Source organism: Poecile atricapillus, chromosome 18, assembly GCF_030490865.1.
Source record: "Poecile atricapillus isolate bPoeAtr1 chromosome 18, bPoeAtr1.hap1, whole genome shotgun sequence".
Lineage (NCBI taxonomy): Eukaryota > Metazoa > Chordata > Aves > Passeriformes > Paridae > Poecile > Poecile atricapillus.
In genome coordinates this window covers 385,360-402,854 of record NC_081266.1, presented here as the reverse complement: position 1 = coordinate 402,854, position 17,495 = coordinate 385,360, and the positions used below count along the sequence as shown (strand labels likewise).

Below are 17,495 nucleotides of genomic sequence, written 5' to 3'. Positions count from 1 at the left end.
GGGTAACTCCATGTGTGGACAGGCTATTATGTATGACTTTACACTGTTTCAGGCATGCTGGGTGATGTCCTTTCTATCCACCTTTAATCAATTAGGGGAGGTTTTAAAGTAGAGTGAAATAAGGCAATGTTGAACTGAACCCAGAGTTTCTATAGAGGGGATTCCTCTGGTTCAGTAAACTGGTATGGATTTTAGACAAGGTGTGATCTTTGTTAAGTGTTTTTTCCAGCTGTCTGCTACATGAAAAATGGTAGCTGGGAGGTTGGAATAAAACACTGGCAAGGTCCCACTGTAACTAATGTAAAATCCTTTTAAACTGAGTTAGGGCATTTAAACAAGAGAGAGGAATAGACATGCTTATGTAGAAAATCCCCCAATTAAAATCCTCCCCAAATAGAATTAGCCATCCATCCTTTTCTCCCTTTTCCATCTGCCCCTTCCCAATAAAATACTAACAAAAAACCCCAAAAACCCCAAAACAAACAAACCAAACCACAACAACAAAAAACACCAAAAAAAAACCACCAAAACCCCCCTGGCAGTTAAAGGAAGATGATGTCGGCATTTTGAGTGTGGATGGAGGTCAGTTCTTGGATAACTTTGCAGTGTATGTGGGAGGCAGCACCAGAAGGACACTGGAACCTGGTTCAAATGGAACAAAAGGAAATGGCCCTTCTCACAGTCACTGGTAAATCCATGAAACCGACTGCCAAAGGGTACTTTGGATGATAAAGTTTTACAAGAACTCTTGGGGAGACATTATAAATACCTGGAATAGAAATTCACTGAGGGCTACTAAGTACACAGACCACATTGAGGAAATGCTCCAAACTCAAAGGAACTGAAGGCTGGGAGAGTAGTTGGGAAAATTATCATGTGTGCTTTTCTTATTCATGCTCTTCCACTACTTTATGATTATGGCTCAAGACAGGCTTTTGAGATAGTTGGACTCTTGGCCTTATGGCTGTATTTATGTTCTTGTGTTAGAAAAGTACAAATAACTTGGTGCAGAAGAAAACACAAATTCAACCCTTGCTGCCTTAAATACTTTTTCCATTTGGACATTTTGAGGAGAGATACTCAAAAGTTGCATTATTGAGTAGTTACAAGAGGAATAGCCCTAGCAGAGTCCATGGGGCACAACCTTCAAGTAAACACACAATGACTTCCAACTCTTTGTTTGTGTAAAATTGAGGGCAAAGTATACTGGGGTGTTGAACCCTCTGTGTGTTTCCATCCCCATTTGCCTGCAAATATTATCCCTCTCATGATCTTAAAGATCTCAGCAACAGCATTGCCAACTGGGTCCTTTGACCACTATCAGTGTTTGTGTTCCTGTTTAAATAAGATAAGGAGGTTAAAAAAAAAAAAAAAAAAAAAAAAGAAAAAAGAAAAAAGAAGGGAGGGGAGAGAGAGCAGAGCTGCCTCATTTGGTTTGAAATTCTCATCCTGATTTCTTAAGAGGAGGGGGAGGGAAGAAGGGATTTTCATTTTCCCCGCTGAATTTCATTGAAAGATTCTAGAATCTCTCTCCTTTTTAAAATCTTATTTTATTGACAAAAGCTGTATTGGGGTGAAATCCACGGAAAGACCTAGCAGGGGGGTTGAATATCTCCCCTTTAGAGGTTAAACCTCTGCTAGGTGGTTTCTTTTGTTTTGTTTTCCTTTGCCTTGCCGTTCTGGTTTTCTTGGAAGCCAGAGAAGTCGCTGCACTTCTCCTTCACAGAATCAGTCACGCCGGCCCGAGGTTCACCCTGAGGATCTGCAGTTTTCCGAGCTCAAGGGAGTCACTTTCAGAGCGTGTGGGGGCGGCGGGGCATCATAAGCAACAGGGTTCGTGCCTCCGAGCTGCCGTGACGGCTCTGTTCTGCCGAGCACTTGCAGGCTGTATAATTAAGCGGGCAGGCACTGAATTAAATCTTTGTGAAGCCCACCGAGTGGGGGGTTCCTGCGAGCTCTTTTCCAAGCGGTCTCAGGCGGCTGGGATAACAGCAGCAGCAGCGGCAGCAAGAGGAGAGGGGGAGCCCGGCGGACACCGCAGGAGAGCCGAGACCCGCTCGGAGCGAGCGCTCCCCGCCCATGGACACCCCCGGCGGGGCCCGGCGGCTGCGGCCGCTCCTGCTCCTGCTCCTGGCGCTGCTGCCTCAGCTCCGGGGACAAGGTAAGGGCGGGAGCAGGGCTCTGTCCTTGGGGCCCTTCTTCCCCGTGCCCCTGGACGCTCCGGGCAGGCTTTAAAGCGCCGCTGCCCCGTCCGAGCGAGCGGGAAGGTGCGGTGAGCCCCCGGAGCACTGCTGCTCGGTGCGGGCTGTGCTGGGACGGGCTGCGCCCCGCGGAAAGGGTGACTCGCTTCTCCCGGCCCACAGCCCAGCCGGGATCCAGCCCAGCATCCTGTGGCTATCACAGGAATCGCACGGTGCCCCTCGTCCCCAGCCAGAGGCGGTGGCACCGCGAGGTGATGGGTCCGAACCCGGCGGAGCGCAGAGGTGGCGGCTCTGATCTGCCGGAGACACGACGGAAAACATGGGAAACTGCGCCAGCAGTTAATTGGAATTCCAGAGGAGCGGGAGGAATAGCGAAGCAAAGGATGCGGGCTTTTTGGAGACGAAATGTGGAGCATTTATGAATGATGCCATGTGATGTGGTTGCTTTTGAAAGCAGGGATCTGGAGCCGGGCCATGACTCCTTTTCCGTGTTGCACGCTTTTCCCGATCTTTTAGTACTGTCTGAAGAGAGGATGTGAACTTGATTTAATTCATTGTAGAGATCTCAGGCAAATCTTAATTTGTAGGAGATAACAAAGAAAGTATTTGTCCTATGGTGGTAATGAATTTCTCACAGCTAACAGGTAAGTGACTTTTCCATTAGAGTAACCCCAAGGGGTCCATTGAGGTTTCATTACACTCTGGCCTAGGCAGACAAAAGCCAGTGAAGTAAATAATTGGTTACTGTCACAGTGTCTTGAGTCTTGGATTTTCATAAAGCAAAGCACTTGTCACAGATATCTGTCAAAACATTTGCTTTTCATAAAGAGATTGTAACACTCCTTTAAAAGAGGGACAGAATAAGATGGTCAGAACAACAGCATTCACCTCCAGAATCAAAATAGCTCCTACTTTGCCTTAGACAACAGAGTACATCAGCAAAACTGTGATGTGTCACAGTGAGAAGACATAGTAATTTTAAGCATTCAACATTATTGTAGAACATGAAAAATTTTGCTTTGTAACCTCTGTACATTTAACCTTAGTTACTAGATAACTTGTTAAAAAACTGGGAAGTCATTAGATCTGTAAGTTCAGTTTTTTGAAGTTTTTTTAATACAAAAACTGGCTAAATTTTTTTATTCCCAAATTAGAATCCATACTCTAATTTGACTGAGAGTTTCTATTTCTTAAAACTTAACAGTACACTGGATAAAAGTAAATTTAAATGTCTGAAAGCAGGTGAGGATCCCTGTTTAGGAGATCAGCATTTAAAGAGTTGGCTTCTGTTGGGTGAAATAATTATTGAATATTGAATAGTAATCTGTGTTTTGGAGGTAAATGGAATAATTACATGGTGAGTTCATGTTGTTGAAGTCTTTGGTGCAGAGTCTGTGCTCCCCTGCAGGTCTGGAATAAGGGGCCTTGGAGCAAATAGGAGCTCTTAGGTGCTTTAGTGATACAATTGCAAATTGTTACTAGGACAACCTATTTATGACAGTTTTCTTCTAAACTTGTTACCATCAGTTTTCTTAATTGCTTTTCCTTGCTAATGAACCATTAGTAACCCTACCATCAGTAGGTCTTTAAAGTCTTCATTCTGAAGAAACTGAAGGGACAGCCTTCAGGGGAACATGAATATAGGTATGTATATCATTCTTCGCAAAAGAATCTTAAAATCTTAAAATATTTAATGATGAAACTTTGTTTCACTGTAAACATTGCATTATTTAACACACATCAACTACCATAAACTGAAGAAGATGAATTACATCATCATGGCCAGATTAATAGTTCATCCTGTAGCTCTCTCTTTGGCACATCTTGGTACTGCAGGCACAGTTTTAACTCACTAAACATCTGGAAACATGTCTATTCAGGGGAAGCTTACTGTTGTAATAAAAAAAATGTTCCACTGACTTTGTGGAATGAGTTTTATTTTAAGATTATGATTTTTACATGTGCTTTTATAACAGTACATTTATAAGAAGTATATGGGTGGAGGTAGGACACATGAAAGGCTAAATCTGTGCTTTCTTGTATGCTATTATAAATAAAACCTGCCCCAAAAAATCACATACTACCACTTCTGAAACGTGACTGCTACCTCTAAAGTAACTTTTAGTTGAGTTTTGTTTTAAGAGGCTATTTTCAGAAATGAGATTTTATTGTAATCAGGAGAAGAGCAAGATGTTAAAGCTCTTTGTTTTTCATCTGTGTAATTGAAAGCAGACGTGCTAGTGAAATCCAAGAGAAACCCCCATAAACCAGCTTATCAAGTTACTGCCAGTATATTTATATTGTTCTCTTAGGTTTCAGGCATTATCGGAAAGGTGGTCAATGCATTTTCAAAAGTTATTTATTTGTCATCCTACTTTAGCCCATTCTGCAAGTTTCATATCAACTTTACATGTGTTTTCAATAAATAGTTGTGTTAAGACCAACTTGTTCTACAATACTTCTATTGTTATTTTTTGAAATGAAAGATGGGCTTTAGCTCTCTGGGACTTCACTGAAATAGTTAACTGGGACCATGAAAGATTTTGAGTTTGGTTTTTTGAGTTATGCATACTTCTAAAGAAGTAGGTGCTAAAATGAATTCAGTAAGCAGAGATCTGGGTTTACTTGATGTAGTAAAATATCTGTACAGAATAAAAGATGAAACAGAGAAGGTCAAGAAAGAGGGAGCTGAAATCCAAATAAAACAACTTTAGGGCACAGGCAAGAATTTTAATGGTAACATAGAGTGGGTTAGTAGGAAAGAGACAAATGAGCAAAAGCTTTTGTGAAAATTTAGCAGAAAGTGATGGTTGACAGTTACAGGAAGCAAAGGAAATTAGTAAAGTTGAGAAATAACAAAGTAAGCTGGTAGTTTTAGCCAAAATAGGCAGAAGCTTTTGTAAGAATTCTGAAATGTTAGGCACTCGTGTTTTTGTGTAGGTTCACTGGAAGGAGATAGGCCAGGGGTGAGATTTTAAGTCATCACACAATTCAATTGGGAGGTTGGATATAATTGCTCCAAGATAAGATGTAGACGTGTAAGCAAAAGGTTGAGAAGATTGCAGGGTAAGAAAGAATAGAAAAAAATGTCTGCAAAGAAATTAATGCAGGAGTTGTCAGGAGCAAGAGAGAAAACATAGGAAGAAGCCACAACAATCAAAAAGCCCAAAAAGGAGAGAAAACATGAGTACAGATGAGTGAGGAGTTCAAGAAAAATGGCTGGAATTGCCAGCTGTAATGTTTTGTGAATAAAAATTAGCTTAGAAATGCTCAGAATAATGTCAAGTAAGTGGAGAAGGAGTAGACAAGGACCTACTAAGATGATATACTGGGTGATTTACAGTGAAAGAGTGTACAGTGAGGAGAAAATTGTGACAGTCACTTGCATATTTATCAGACTTGGCAAGGCTACTTGTCCTCTGCTAAGACACAGGACAGTCCAGAAGAAGTTGTGTTGAAAGTCTTCTCTGATCAACAGGATGCAGCATGTCTTAAACATCTCCCGTGCTCTCCTCAATATACCAACAAAACTTTGGCTAAAACAGTTCATTCTGTTTCTTCTGTTCACATTTTAAAGCAAGCAACATTTCTGTTTTCCCCCAGCACTAAGGAGTACTTTGTTTCTAATTTGTACCTATTATAACCTACTTCAGACTTCAAAGCTTTTAGAAGTTGCCTTTTGGATTTGAAGTATGTGCTGCTGTATCTTAAGAATAAAATAAATTTCAAGATTCTCAGGGATTTTCATTCATACTCTTTTCAGTTAACCAAATTACTGTTACATTTTCATTCAAAAAAAAGCTGATGTAGTTTTGGGTACTGAGTACACAGGTATAGGAAGTACATTGTTTTCTGGGTTATGGTTGCACCATAAATGAGCAATGCTGCACAAGGGTGCAGTATATTCCCCAATAAATGGTTTGTTTTTGAGTCTAGTAAAATCTGCATTGAGACTTTAATCTTAGTAATAAAGAAAGCAATACCAGAAAAGATTTTTTTTTTTTATCAGTGCTGAAGCATACAGATGTAGAAATACTTTGTATGGTATATTCCAGCTTTTTAGAGTGTTTCCAAGGATTTATGAAGCTTTGGAGGGATATAATGTGCAAATGCTACTTGCAGTACATCCATTGGAAGTACTACCACTTCCATCCTTGCTCCTGTCCTCCTCACCAGCTATTGCCATGAAGCTTTTAAGAACTTGTTTTATAAACTGTACACAGATATGTCATAAAATGAGGTTTGGCTGTATCTGAAAAATCCCTCTAGTTGTGTGATGGCCATTGTTGGTGTTACCAGAGTCACATTCCCTATAAATGAGTGTTCTCCTGACCTAAAACAATTTCCAGTAAAATGTTGGCCGTTTTCAAACCAACCACAAAACACACTAACATACCAGGCATTTCCTTTAGGGTGCTGCTGCTTTCGTTACTGTGCTAACTGGGTTTGTTCAGTGATTTCAGCTGTCCTGAAATAATCACTCTCAGCTGGGAAATCAATCTGAAAGTAAAGGTTCAAACTTTAAATATGTTTAGATAGGATGTTGTAGTTTTTAGCTGAATGTGAATTGTGAGTGATTGTCTATCAGCCGGTAAAAGGGAGGGAGGGAACTCAGTAACTGCAGGTGAAGAGAAAGCAGAGGTGCTCAACACCTCCTTTGCCTCAATCTTTAGTGGAAGACAGCTTGTCCCGAGGACAGCTGTCCTCCTGGGCTGGGAGATGGGGTCAGGGAGCAGAATGGTCCCCCTGTTATCCAGGAGGAGGCAGTCAGAGAACTGCTGAGCTGCCTGGATGTTTATAAATCTATGGGACAGATGGGATCCATCCCAGGGTGATGAGGGAGCTGGCAGATGAGCTTGCAAAGCCTCTCTCCATCATTTACCAGCAGTCCTGGCTCACTGGTGAGGTCCCAGATGACTGGAAACTGGCCAATGTGACACCCATTCACAAAAAGGGTGGGATGGAGGATCCTGGTCATTTTAGGCCAGTCAGCCTGGCCTCAGTACCAGGTAAGGTAATGGAGCAGTTTGTCCTGAGTGCCATCATGCAGCACTTACAGGATGGCCAGGGGATCTGACCCAGCCAGTGTGGGGTTAGGAGGGGTAGGTCATGTTTGACCAACCTGATCTCCTTTTATGACCAGGTCCTGCCTGGTGGGTGCAGGAAAGGCTGTGGATATGTCTGTTTGGACCCCAGCAAGGCCTTTGACACTGTCTCCCTCAGTAAACTCCTGGAAAAGCTGCAGCCCAGGCTTGGACAGGAGCTCTCTGTGCTGGGTTGGGAACTGGCTGGATGGCCAGAGAGTGATGGTGAACAGTGCTGCATCCAGCTGGGGATAACATTTGTCATGTTATTTGTCATGTTAATCTATTACCAGTTGGACCTTTGAAGTCAGCTGGCTCCCCTCTTTTCTAAACATGTCTCCAGGTCTATTCCATACCTTAAGTGGCCAGCCAGAGTGTGTTTGCATTGGCAGAGACAGCATTTCTGCAGTTTGTTGCAAGAAGAGTGAAAAAACAAGAATACAAATCCCAGCTGCCAGCATTTAACTGGTGTCCCTGCTACAAAAGCAGCTGACTTTGTCTACCTGATAACAGCCAGGTGTCATTGTTCAGGAGGAGTTAATTTGGTATAGCAGATCAGGCCAAGCACACTTTCCGTGTCCTGAATGCTGAGTGAAGGGGAACCTGGGTTAAAGGGAGATGCAGTTGCTGTAGTTTTATGACAATGCAGATGTAAAGGGAGATTGGAAGACAAAGAATGTGACTGGGTATTATGGCTGGCCTGTCTGTCATTCTGAGAATCAAATTCTGTAAGTAGTTTTGGAGTTTTTTCCAGCTGGGATTTAGATGGATGAACCTCATTAGTGAGAGAGTTTTCTGGACAGGACAGGAGAGGTTTTATCAGAAAGATACATGGTGGCTGTTGAAAGTGGTTCTTACCTGAAACCTAAACCACTGTGTGCCTGTTATAATCATGAGTTCCAAAAATTCTCCATGACGTACTGTTACTGAAACACATTGGATTAGTGCTGGCCTCTCACAGAATCTATCTGTTGCCTGTATCCTCATATGCTGAGAAGGGATAGTCATGTTTTGTTTTCTCACATTCCACTGTGCTGAGCCTCTTAGGCAGTAAACTGAGTGAAGGGCGAGACCTGCACTACATTTTGCAAACATAATCAATTCACATGCTTAAAGGATTATGAACATCTTAATAAGAAGGTGTGATTTTGACCCCTTGACCTGGACTCACTTCCTAATCCATACCCAACTGCAGCTGGTTATGTGGGCTGGGAAATGGAGGTGTTTGAGGGTCAGATTATTGAGCACCCTGAAGAACAGGCAATCCTGAATGGCCCTGGCCTGGTGAGGCCACCTAGGCTCAGGTGTCACTTTGCTTTGGTTTCACCATCAGGTTGTTACCTGTTCTGTAGATCAGTGCTGAGTAATGAACAGCTCTCCAATCCTGGACTCTATATAGGCATTTCCATTAGAGGCAACTGTGCAGAATAGCTGCTATTGTAGATTGTTACCTAAAAAAAAAAAAAATCTCCCTTTTTGATCTAGCTGGAATCATACTGCTATGAAATTTATCCAGTTAATTTTGCTTCTGCTTATCATTTGCACAAGAAGCAATTCAGGGGTTCTCATTCCAGGAATCATGCTTTTGGGTAACCTTCTTCAGCTTGTCTTTCTTTTGCAGAAAATATTTACTGCAGCAGCTGAATAAGCAATTATTATATCATAGAAGTCTAAGGTTATTAACCTTATATAATCCAGATATTAACTTCATTTCTTGCTTTGAACTCCCACAAGTTATGGCAATCCTGTTAAAATTAGCAAACTACCTTTTTTTTTTAAAACAACCTTTGTACACATCATATCTGTGTAAACACAGTTCAGAACTAGCACATAAATGCATCATGTGCACATGTTTGGATATTTTTGACCTTAATCATGCCCTATCTGATAGATCTTCTTCATGACATCTTTTGTAAAATTAGAGAACTTAGTTCCAGCTGTGTTTCTGCTATCTCCTCCCCAAGACTCTTGAAATGTCTCTCAGAATCCAGCATACACCAGGTATCCATTAGGACAGGCATCCTTGCTGTTACCATACTAATAGAGCTCAAGTTCTCTTGGATGCCCTGCTGCACATACTTTTGTACAGGAACAAAGCAGTGATAAAGCTGTTCTGGATTTTATCCAAAATAAACCTGGGATTTTCTGAACAAATCAGTTAGCATGTAAAATTACAGTATCTGATGAAAAGGAAGTTAACATGCTCCTCTATTAACAGAGCTCTGGTTTATCCTCATATTTTTCTGTCTTGTGATACCAGAAAGCTAAACCAACATTCCTCAGTTTCACAAAATGGATCTGGCACTGTGTTCTTGCATGTTACAACTTTCCTGTAAGGTTTCTCCCTCCAAATAAAAAGGCACATCTAATCTGAACAAAGATGATGTCATCAGCATTTCCCATAAGGGCTTTGTCTTTAGGATGCCTGAGATTTCTCTGGCTGGTTTGCATGAAACATTGTGCACTTGCAGTGCTGTTGAAGGAGCACCAGGTTTAGTGGAGCAGTACTGTCATTGCTACTCGATCATCGCTGGCACTGCCATGATCTGAGGCGTGCCAGGAGCCCAGCAGCTGAAGTAAGACATGTGGTTACAGTCAAGAAAAAAACCCCATTCTTTCCAATGAGATTCCTTGAGATGTCATAATCAGAGGAGTTTCTACCTTCTGCTCCCCACTGCCTGATTCTTTTCCCACCCTGCAGTACCAGCTCATAGGAGAGGCTGCAGGGAGGCCACAGCCCCTCCGTGCTGTTGGTCCCCTGAAGAGGATGTAAGAAGGCACAAATGGCCTCAGTATGAACTTTTTGCTTAAAGATTTCCAACTGGGAGCCACACGAATGTGCACGTGTGCGCAGCTGAATCAGCAGCAAAGCTGCAGCTGGGAGGTGGGAAGTCTGTCTCATTTCTAAATACTCATTAGCAACTCTTAATGCCCAAATAGAATAATTTCTAGTGCTATCAGAAGTTGACACCCAATATGTGATACACACACTTTGAGATTTTGAAAGAGTAGGGATTTGCCCATGAATTACTGTTTTTAAACCAAACTGCAAGGCCAAGAGAAAATGTTTTTTACTGTTTGATTTTTACATATTAGAAGAATGGCCTTGAGGGTGGAGTGCTTTTTTTACTGCTTGTTTTTTACTTCTCTCTAGTCTCAGGAGATGTTTGGCAGGATCTTTAGAGGATGTGAATTGTGATGTCACCAAAACAATGGGCCTGGACCACAGTTCTCCTTCAACAAACTCTTCATGATCCTTCTTTGTCTGGATGCATTCCTTCAGACAAGCTTCCTCAGCTTGGCCTGCTTTGAATTCTTGGGTTATTTGGTTGGAGTAGAGGTGTGCTGCCAGGGCTTGGAGGGAAGAGCTGGTGTCCAGAGCCAGGGATTGTCCTTCTGGGGAGGAACTTGGCTAAAGACTCATTTGTGCAAAGCCCTGTAAAAACCTACAGGCAGCTCTGCACTTCAGTTAAATGTGTATCATTTTTCAACACACTTAAGATTGATTGCAGACAGCAACACTAAAAATAAGATTATTTGTAATCTTTTGTATGAAATTTGATGCATATGATGTTTGTCAGGCAGAGGGCCCCAGACAGAGTCCCTATTCCCAAAGAAGAGCTTAGACACAAATGCATGGATTTCAGGCAGAGTTATTTACTAGACTGGTTTACTCTGAAGCATTATAAATTGCACTTAGCTTTCAGTCACTGGCATGAATTCTGGACACACTGGGGAATTCAAGAGAAATATTGCCCTGGCTTAGCAATGACAGAATTTTGACCATTATTTTGGATAAGACTAGAAGAATGACCAGCATCATAGAGCACAGAACACTGTAATAAACTAATACTTAGATGTAATTCTGTTTATAAGTATAATGGTTTTCTTACTAAAACATGTTTGGTTTACTTGATCCCATAATTTTGATTGTTGTTTACTGTAATATTACTATAATACTGCAATATTTGTTGACAGGAACCATGTCCTTTCACAGGTTTTACTTATCTATGCCTAAAATGGTCGGTTTCTCCCACTTTCTCCCCATTTAGCAGGACTTTTAGCTCTTCTTGTCTCTTTGCATACGAAGGATACTCCAGTAGATAGATCATCTTGGAGGCCCTGCACTGGACTCAGTACAGCACATCCATGTCTTTCTTGAACTGGGGAGCCCAGGACTGACAGTCCATGGCACTTTAGGTTTCATGAGTGCTCTGCAGAGGGGAAGGATCACATTCCTCTGTGTGCTGCCAATGTTCTGTCTAATGCAGACTAAGGTGCTGTGGGCCTCTGTTGCTGGGAAAGCACATTGCTTACAGTTAGCTTGGAGTCCACCAGGACACCAAGGTCCTTCTTTGCTGTTTTACAGCTGGCAGGTCCTCAGTGTGCACTGCTGCATAGGCCTTGTTCCTCCCCAGGAGCATTTCTGCATTTCCCTTTGCAGAGCTTTGCATTTGGACTTTGCATTTCCCTTTGCAGAGCTTCCTGAGACTCCTGTTGGCCCATTTCTCCAGCCTCTTGAGGTTCCTCTGGATGGCAGCACGACCATGCATCAGCCACTCCTGCCAGACCTGTATGACCTGTGAGCTGGTGAAGGGTGCACTGCTTCCCCATGGCCACCTCCCTGTCTGCTTACCTGAAGTGTCCACTGCCAGCTTGTCTGTGATGATGTTATAGGAGATGGTGCTGAAAGCCTTACAGATGTCATGACAAACACCATCAGCTCCCTCATCTGCTAAACTAGCCACCTCCTTGTCAAAGGCTGTGAGATTAACTAATCATATGCTTAACCATCATGCTTAATGTATGATGTACTCTTCATAAATCCAGGCTGACTTCTGCCAGTCACATTCTTGTCCTTCATGTGTTTGGACATTGTCTCCAGGAGGATTTTACTCCATCACCTTCCCAGAGAATGAGGAGAGTGTGCCAGATGGGCAAAAAGCCAATGGCATCCTGACCTGTGTCAAATACAGTTTGACCAGCAGGGCCCAGGCAGTGATTTCTCCCTGTTCTTGGCACTGGGTGGGGGCACACCTTGAGTCCTGCATCTGCTTCTGGGCCTCTCACTACAAGAAAGACATTGAGGAGTTGGAGCATGTCCAGAGAAGGGAATGGAGCTGGGAAGGTTCTGGAACATCAGGAGCAGCTGATGGAGCTGGGAGGGACTCAGCTTGGAGAAAAGGAGGCTCAAGGGGAACCTTCTCGCTTTCTACAGCTCTCTGACATGAGAGTGCAGCCAGCTGGGGTTCAGGCTCTGCTCACAGGGAACAAGGAACAAGATAAGGCCAAACAGCTTCAAGTTGCTCCAGGGGTTGTTCAGGTTGGACATCAGGAAGAATTTCTTCACTGAAATGGTTGTCAGGCATTTGCAGGGACTGCCCATGGAGGTGGTGGAGACCCTGTCCCTGGAGGTATCCAAGGAATGCCTGGACGTGGCATTTGGTGCTCTGGTCTGGGTGACAAGGTGGGGATTGGGCACAGGCTGGTCTGCAGTCAGAGGTCTTTTCCAACCTGAATGGTTCTGTGATTCTGTAAGAGGTTTACCACCTCTTAGTTTCCCAGATCTTCTCTCTTGTCCTTCCCAAAGTCAGGGAGATGCTTGTTCTCTTTCATCCTTCAGGAACTCCTCTCAATCACCATGAGGTTCAAAACCATCGTAGGTAGCCTGGCAGCGTCATCATCCAGATCCCTCAGCACTCCTGGGTGAAACTTGTCAGGGACATCAGTCAAAAAACTTTGGAAACAGAGAGAAATAATTCAAAAGCTGTCCCTCTGGATAACCAAATAGGGTTTTTACGTACTTTGTGTATTTGTTATACAAGGAGCTGCTCAGTGTTCAGACTACTGATAATTAATAGAAAAGTGTGACTCGTGTTTTATTCCAAGTTCTGATGCACCTGCTGTGCAGTGAACTTTTGCACTTGGAATATGAAGCAAACCTGTAGTGTTTTCAGTTCATTAACAGTAATCAGTTTTATTAAATTAGAAGCTTGTAAAAATATGCTCTACGCAAGTAATTGGCTTCGGTGTGGTTTTCCGCTTAGTTTCAGAGTTTGTATAAGTTGGTAACAGGATTAAAATTTTTTTTTCATATGTTAAGTGATCAAAATACTATATACCTTTTTGTTCCTCTCTACAGTACTTTGGCATTTACGGGCATACTTTTGAGTAAAAAATTGAAAACAGATTAACTGGATAATAACCTCAGGAAAAAAAATAGTTCTGCAAATTTTCTTGTAATGAGATTCATCTGGTTTTCATATCAGGTATTTGATTTATCCTGTATTCTTCAGGATTTTAAGAGGTTGCTTATTGCTACTGCTGCTTTTGATAATAAAGGAGTGCAATCCCAAAGATGGTTTTATTTGGCAGGACTATCTGAGCTGGTTGCTGCCAGTGTATCCGTCCCTGGGCTGTGTCTCTGTGTGGAAGGTTAGGAGAAAATGCAGTTTGCTTCACCAAGAAAGGAAAACCTCCAGCACTGGGCTTTATTGCAAGGTGCTGACAGGTGCTTTCTTTGGCCTCAGCTGCCTTTTGTATGGGTGCCCTGTTCTGTGTGTAAGTCAGGGAGGGAAAAACTGGCTTGCTTGTGTTTGGCTGTGTTTTTTTTAACTGGCAGATGCAGTGCCATTTATTAAGGTTGTATTAAATATATTATGTTTTTCTCTCTTTCCTCATTTCTGCAGATCTGTCAGTGGAAGAATGCTGTGACAAGGGTGTTGAATGGGCAAATAAAAACAGAATATGTGCTTCTCTGCCGTTAATATCCGAGTCTAGAGAATGCAGGTACATAGTTCCATATTATATATTAAAACACAGCATATACTCTAATGTGAAACTATAGGAATGGCAGGTATTAAAGCTAACTTAGAAGATGAAGCACCCATCTGACATATCCCAGCTTTTCAGCTTGCACTTGGGGAGTACCTCTTGAGTGCCTGCTTTTCATGCATCAAGTCCTTTTAATTTTTGCTGTCAGTCTAGTGTAGATTGACCCAGCCCCAAGCCATGTGGCATGTACTGTCTCTTACTCAGAGGTTTTCCCACTGAGCTCTGCTCATGGGGCTGGGCTCTGCCTGCAGTCAGGACATGACTCAGTGTGGCTGCACAAATGTCACCAAGCTGGTTGTGAATCTGGCCACGTTTCTGGGCAAACGTTCATAGAGACACACAGCAGATCCTGCAGGTGCCTAACTATGGTTTGAATAAGTAGATATGTGTGTATGCATGTGAGGCAGCCTTCTGTGCTCCTACACAGGTCACTGTCCTGCAGTCCTCAGCCAACTTCAGCCTTAAGTTCCCCACAGAGCGATCCAAGGACTCTCCCAGTTAGTTCAGCTTAGGAAAGGAGCCTACAAGAAAGATGGAGAGAGAGTATCTAAAACAGCTTCACTCTGAGAGAGAGAAGGTTTAGATTAGATATTAGGAAGAAATTGTTCCCTGTGAGGGAGGTGAGGCCCTGGCACAGGTGCCCAGAGAAGCTGTGGCTGCCCCATCCCTGGCAGTGTCCAAGGGCAGGTTGGGCAGGGCTTGGAGCAGCCTGGGACGGTGCAAGGTGTCCCTGCAGGATGGGTGGATGAGATGAGCTTTAAGGTCCCCTCCAACCTAAACCATTCTGTTTCTATGATTCTATGAAATGTATTTGACTGTAGAAAATAGAACTTTTAAGTTAATATACAGATTTCTTAATTCTACTCAGAACTGATACGATGTTTCTGTTTGGTAATCTACTAAATGAAATAATGAAGGCAAATGTTTAATTAAGATTTTGATTCTACTGCATGTCTTATGTTATTGTGGCATTTGTATTTTTTATCTCAGTGGTAGTTTGCATTATTTTTGCTGTTACGTTTAATTAGTGGAGCTAACAACTGGTAGTTTGAGAGGCAGCTTCACAGAGAAATTTGTATTTAAAACATTTTACTTTGCTCCCCTCTGCTTAAATGATTTGCAAAGTGATTTAACTTGGGTAATTGTAGAAGTGTTGGGTTGATTTTTATTACAGAAAGAATGGGTCTTCCAGGGAAGTCTATCCATGTTTTCTGACTTTTGAATTTATACTGGCATTGAAAGCAGTCTCTTATGCAGAAGAATTGACAGATAGGAAATAAATGCCAATTTAAGAAATACTTGAAGAGTCATAAGAATTACAGACAAAACAGAGGGAGGAAAAACAGGAAACCAAGTTTATTGAACAATCTGGGACTGAGTATCTTGATGATTTAATCATAATTTGATTAATGCTAGTTGAGATTCTGCTTTAAATAATTTATTCTTCAAAAGATTTTCATTTTAGAGACTCGCTAGGACTTCATAGGAACTGGAAAAAAAAGCTCACTAATGATTCATCTAGCTTTTGTGCATAACTGAGATGTAGTTAAGAAAATTATACTAGTAAAATAAAAGGCATGTATTCTGTGAGAGATATGAGCACTTCTTGACAAAACCCTAGGTCGATAGACTCAGTTTGGTTGCATTTATTCATGCTTGCATGTTCCCCCTGAAGCCTGATTTCACTCTAAGAATGACTAAGTAAAATTGGCACCTTGGAGCACTTTTTTAAACATCAATATTATTTTACTCCAGTTATGATTGCAAACTGACCTATCTGTGAGAGGTACAGAAAAAAATCACTTTAGGATGCCTTTTCAGACACAGAGGTCAGGGCCAAATTCTACTCCTAATTGCTGGTGTAATTGGGGCCAGAATGAGTACTGAGGGAGAATGATTTTTTTTTTGCAGGCACATGAGGGTAATGACAGTAATGTTCTACATTTATTCCTGCTGCACAAAGACCTGGCTTCATTGCCCTTGCTGAGGTCTAGGCAGGTGAGAATAGAGGATTGAGAAACAGGATGCCTTATTGGCCACAGATTTTCAAAATAACTGGGTTCCTGCTTAGATTCATGCCTGAAGTGGGAGCTGTCTGGGGCCACATGTCAGCATTCCTGTGGCTGTTTAAACCCCAGCTGGGATCCCCTGAACATCTATGCAGTGCAGTGTTGACCATCTGATTGAGTGCTCTAGAAAAATGTGGGGGTAGAAAGCCATATATCCCTTAATGCCAGGGGAAATTGTTTGCCCTGCATATTGCAGCTTCAGTTTGCAAGGTTAGTAGATGAATACAAGGAGAAAACACATTCTGAAGTGAGCAGGTTTGATAAAGTTCCTGAAATAAAAGGGATTTTTTGCAGTTGCCGTGCAAAGTCTGTGCAACACAGAAGAGAATGGGTGTGAGTGCTTTCCCCAATATTCTTTACAAGAATTTCCATGCTGGTTTTGAATCATCTGTTTAGAATAGTAATAACTTAGTGGTGTCTCAGATTCAGTCTCTCCCTCAAAGGAAGCCCACTGCTAGAGTCTCTTGTTTGTGTGAGGAACCAGCTGCCCTATTGAGTTTGAATTGCATCCTCTTGGCTGTTTCCCAACCATTTCAAATATATCCAGAGTAATGATAGAATCATGGAATGGTTTGGGTTGGAAGGGACCTTAGAGATCATCCAGTTCCAACCTCTGCCATGGGCAGGATCACTTTCCTCTATCCCAGACTGCTCAGAGCCCTGTCCAGCCTGGCTTTGGACACTTCCAGGGATGGGGCAGCCACAGCTGCTCTGGGCACCCTGTGCCAGGGCCTCACCTCCCTCACAGGGAAAATGCCTTCTGTACTAAAGAGAGAATTGCTTTCCAGCCCTGGGATTCTTGTATCTGCCGTGCATCCCAGGAACAAGGTGGCAGTTCTTGGTTCTAGCATATTTGTAGTATTCTTATCCCAAAGTCCCTTGTGGTTCCTGAGGGACTCCTCAGCTGTATCAGTGTCACTGACTGAGTGTGGTGTGATTCAAACTACAGACATTTACTTTTTTGTCCTACACAAGGTGAGACAGACCCTGTGTGAAGTTCACAAGTTCTAAAGATCCCTCTGGTTGCTCTTAATCCATTTTGTTTGAGCTGAAACAAGGCTCTGGGCCCAATGTCTGCAGTCACTTACTGTGGTTTCTTGCCCTACACACCAGTTAATCTCATTGCATTATCTCTTTGGACAACGTCAGTATTTATCTCTGTGTCTTTGTGACTCAGTAAATACAAGTGTAGCCTTTTAATGAGTAACATATCTGCTGCTTTTAATGAGTAATATCACAGTGGGTCTTTCCCCATTCATTCATTTTCTTGTGGTGTGGTTAAACTCACAGCAGCTGGAAAGAATTGA

The 17,495-nt window shown here is 42.4% G+C and overlaps 1 protein-coding gene across 3 annotated transcripts in view; it reads left to right on the top strand.

Moving 5' to 3' along the window:
* The first annotated feature begins 1,414 nt into the window (after nt 1-1,414).
* FBLN1 (fibulin 1) overlaps nt 1,415-17,495 on the top strand; it is a 63,332-nt gene continuing 47,251 nt past the window's right edge. The window contains exons 1-2 of one of the 3 annotated variants that reach the window (XM_058853042.1): nt 1,415-2,161; nt 13,975-14,074. In XM_058853042.1, coding sequence (XP_058709025.1) covers nt 2,080-2,161; nt 13,975-14,074 — 182 coding nt within the window. In that variant the 5' untranslated portion in view covers nt 1,415-2,079. Of the gene's footprint in view, nt 2,162-2,313; nt 2,846-13,974; nt 14,075-17,495 lie in introns of those variants that run through there. The other 2 variants (XM_058853040.1, XM_058853041.1) reach the window with 2 other exon arrangements.